The sequence below is a fragment of the Chiloscyllium plagiosum genome, chromosome 21 (genome assembly GCF_004010195.1).
Source record: "Chiloscyllium plagiosum isolate BGI_BamShark_2017 chromosome 21, ASM401019v2, whole genome shotgun sequence".
NCBI lineage: Eukaryota > Metazoa > Chordata > Chondrichthyes > Orectolobiformes > Hemiscylliidae > Chiloscyllium > Chiloscyllium plagiosum.
In genome coordinates, this window is record NC_057730.1 from 51,166,196 (window position 1) to 51,168,052 (window position 1,857).

The following is a 1,857-nucleotide window of genomic DNA, read 5'->3' on the forward strand; positions in this document are numbered from 1 at the left end:
GTGCAACTGTCTGTCTGATGGTTTGCTGGATTCTTCTGTGAGTTTGTTGCCTTTCAGTGTTGTTTCTAATGCTGCTAAGAAATCTTTCTTATCCGCATCCCAGACGTTGTAATTTAATCCTCCTTTTTCAGTGTCTGTTAAGGGTTGGTTAGATAAGATTTTTTTTATCCATGCTTCTGTGTTGTCTGTGTTGTTATCTTGTGAGAGTTTGTCTTTGTTTTCTGCACATCTAGTTTTGTCGTTTGCTGTGTTTGACACTGTCTAATATCTACGGCTCGTTGTACTGTGTCCATTCATGGTCTGCCGCATTAGTGAGTAAAGTTGTATGACCCTTTGATCTTTTCCTTATAAATTCTGTGTCTAAGGTCTTCCTCTCTCACTAACAACGGATGAAGGGGCAGCCCTCCAAAAGCTAGTGTTTTCAAATAAACCTGTTGGACTATAACCTGGCGTTGTGTGTTTTTTTTTTAAACTGATTTTTCTTCACAGATGTTTTTTCCAGCAACTTTTGCCTTTGCTCCTGTGGCAAAGGGGCAACTTTTTCACACAGAGTGGTATGTGTATTGAATGAGCTGCCAGAGGATGTGGTGGAGGCTGGTACAATTGCAGCATATAANAGGCAGCATCTAGGGAACAGGAGAATCGACGTTTCGGGCATTAGCCCTTCTTCAGGAATGAGGACAGTTTGTCCAGCAGGCTAATATAAAAGGTAGGGAGGAGGGACTTGGGAGAGGGGCGTCGGAAATGTGAGGGTTTGCAGGGAAATGGGCCGGGTGCTGGCAGGTGGGGCGAGATTGGGTTGGGATATCTGGTCGGCATGGACAGGTTGGACTGAAGGGTCTGTTTCCGTGTTGTACATCTCTATGACTCCAAGACGACTTGGAGCCCTGAGCTCAGCTGAGGGACAAGGTGGATGGACTACCGTCCCATGAAGCCCTGCGACGCGTGGTGCGCGATGGGAACCGTAGGCCGATGGACAGGGAGAGAACTACAGATCCCGTGATGCTCTGCGTTCACGTCTGCCTGCGTCCTTCCTGACGTCGGCGTGCCGTGGCCGGCGTGCAGCCGTTGGCGGCGGCAGAGGCGGTTGTACGGGGCTCGACGCCAAGGCATGGAGCTTCGGATTGTGCTCGAGGCGGGGGACGCCGGAGGGCTGCAGGCGGATGGTGGCTGGTGGCTGGTGGCTGGTGGCTGGTGAGACGGCGCGATCCGGGGATCCTACCCCCACGTACCGTTAGGTTGCATTTGTATAGCGCCTGCCCCCAGGTTCTGCATAGGCCGGTAGTGGGGTAAGGGAATGCAATTCCACGGTCTCACTCTGATCTTCTCCGGGGCCTAGAGCTGGTAAAATGGAATTAGAATGGATAGATGCCTTGAGGGGTCATCATGGGCCTTTGTCTCTCCCCACCCCCAATGATGAACACAGTAAAAGTGTTGGAGAAACTCAACCAGGTCTGACAGCATCTGTGCAGAGAGAAAGCAGAATTAACATTTTTGGAGTCCAAAGATTTAATTCAGAACTTCAGGTACTGTGCTGTCAAACCTGATGAGATTTTCCACCATTATCTGTTTTACTTTGGATTTCCAGCCTCTCAATTTTGCTTTTGTTTGAACATATCTAAATATTTTCATGCTGATCTGATGATAAACGGATGGTCAAAGAGTTTTATGATGTTGTTAGACGAGAGACAAACGTTGGGGGGAAAGCTGCAGATCAGAGTCGAGAGTGTGTTGCTGGAAAGGCGCAGCATCCAGTCGAGGTTTCGGGCAGAAGCCATTCATCACGAATGAGGCTTGTGGACCAGGGGGTGGTGAGATAAATGGGAGGGGGGGGGGGCGGAAATGGTAGCTGAGAGT

General features: G+C 49.6%; 1 protein-coding gene across 1 annotated transcript in view; it reads left to right on the forward strand.

Annotated features, from left to right (window-relative positions):
• Positions 1-808: 808 nt before the first annotated feature.
• jmjd8 (jumonji domain containing 8) overlaps positions 809-1,857 on the forward strand; it is a 27,855-nt gene continuing 26,806 nt past the window's right edge. The window contains 1 exon segment of the mRNA XM_043711091.1: positions 809-1,194. Within this exon segment, the coding sequence (XP_043567026.1) occupies positions 1,112-1,194 (83 nt within the window). The 5' untranslated portion in view covers positions 809-1,111.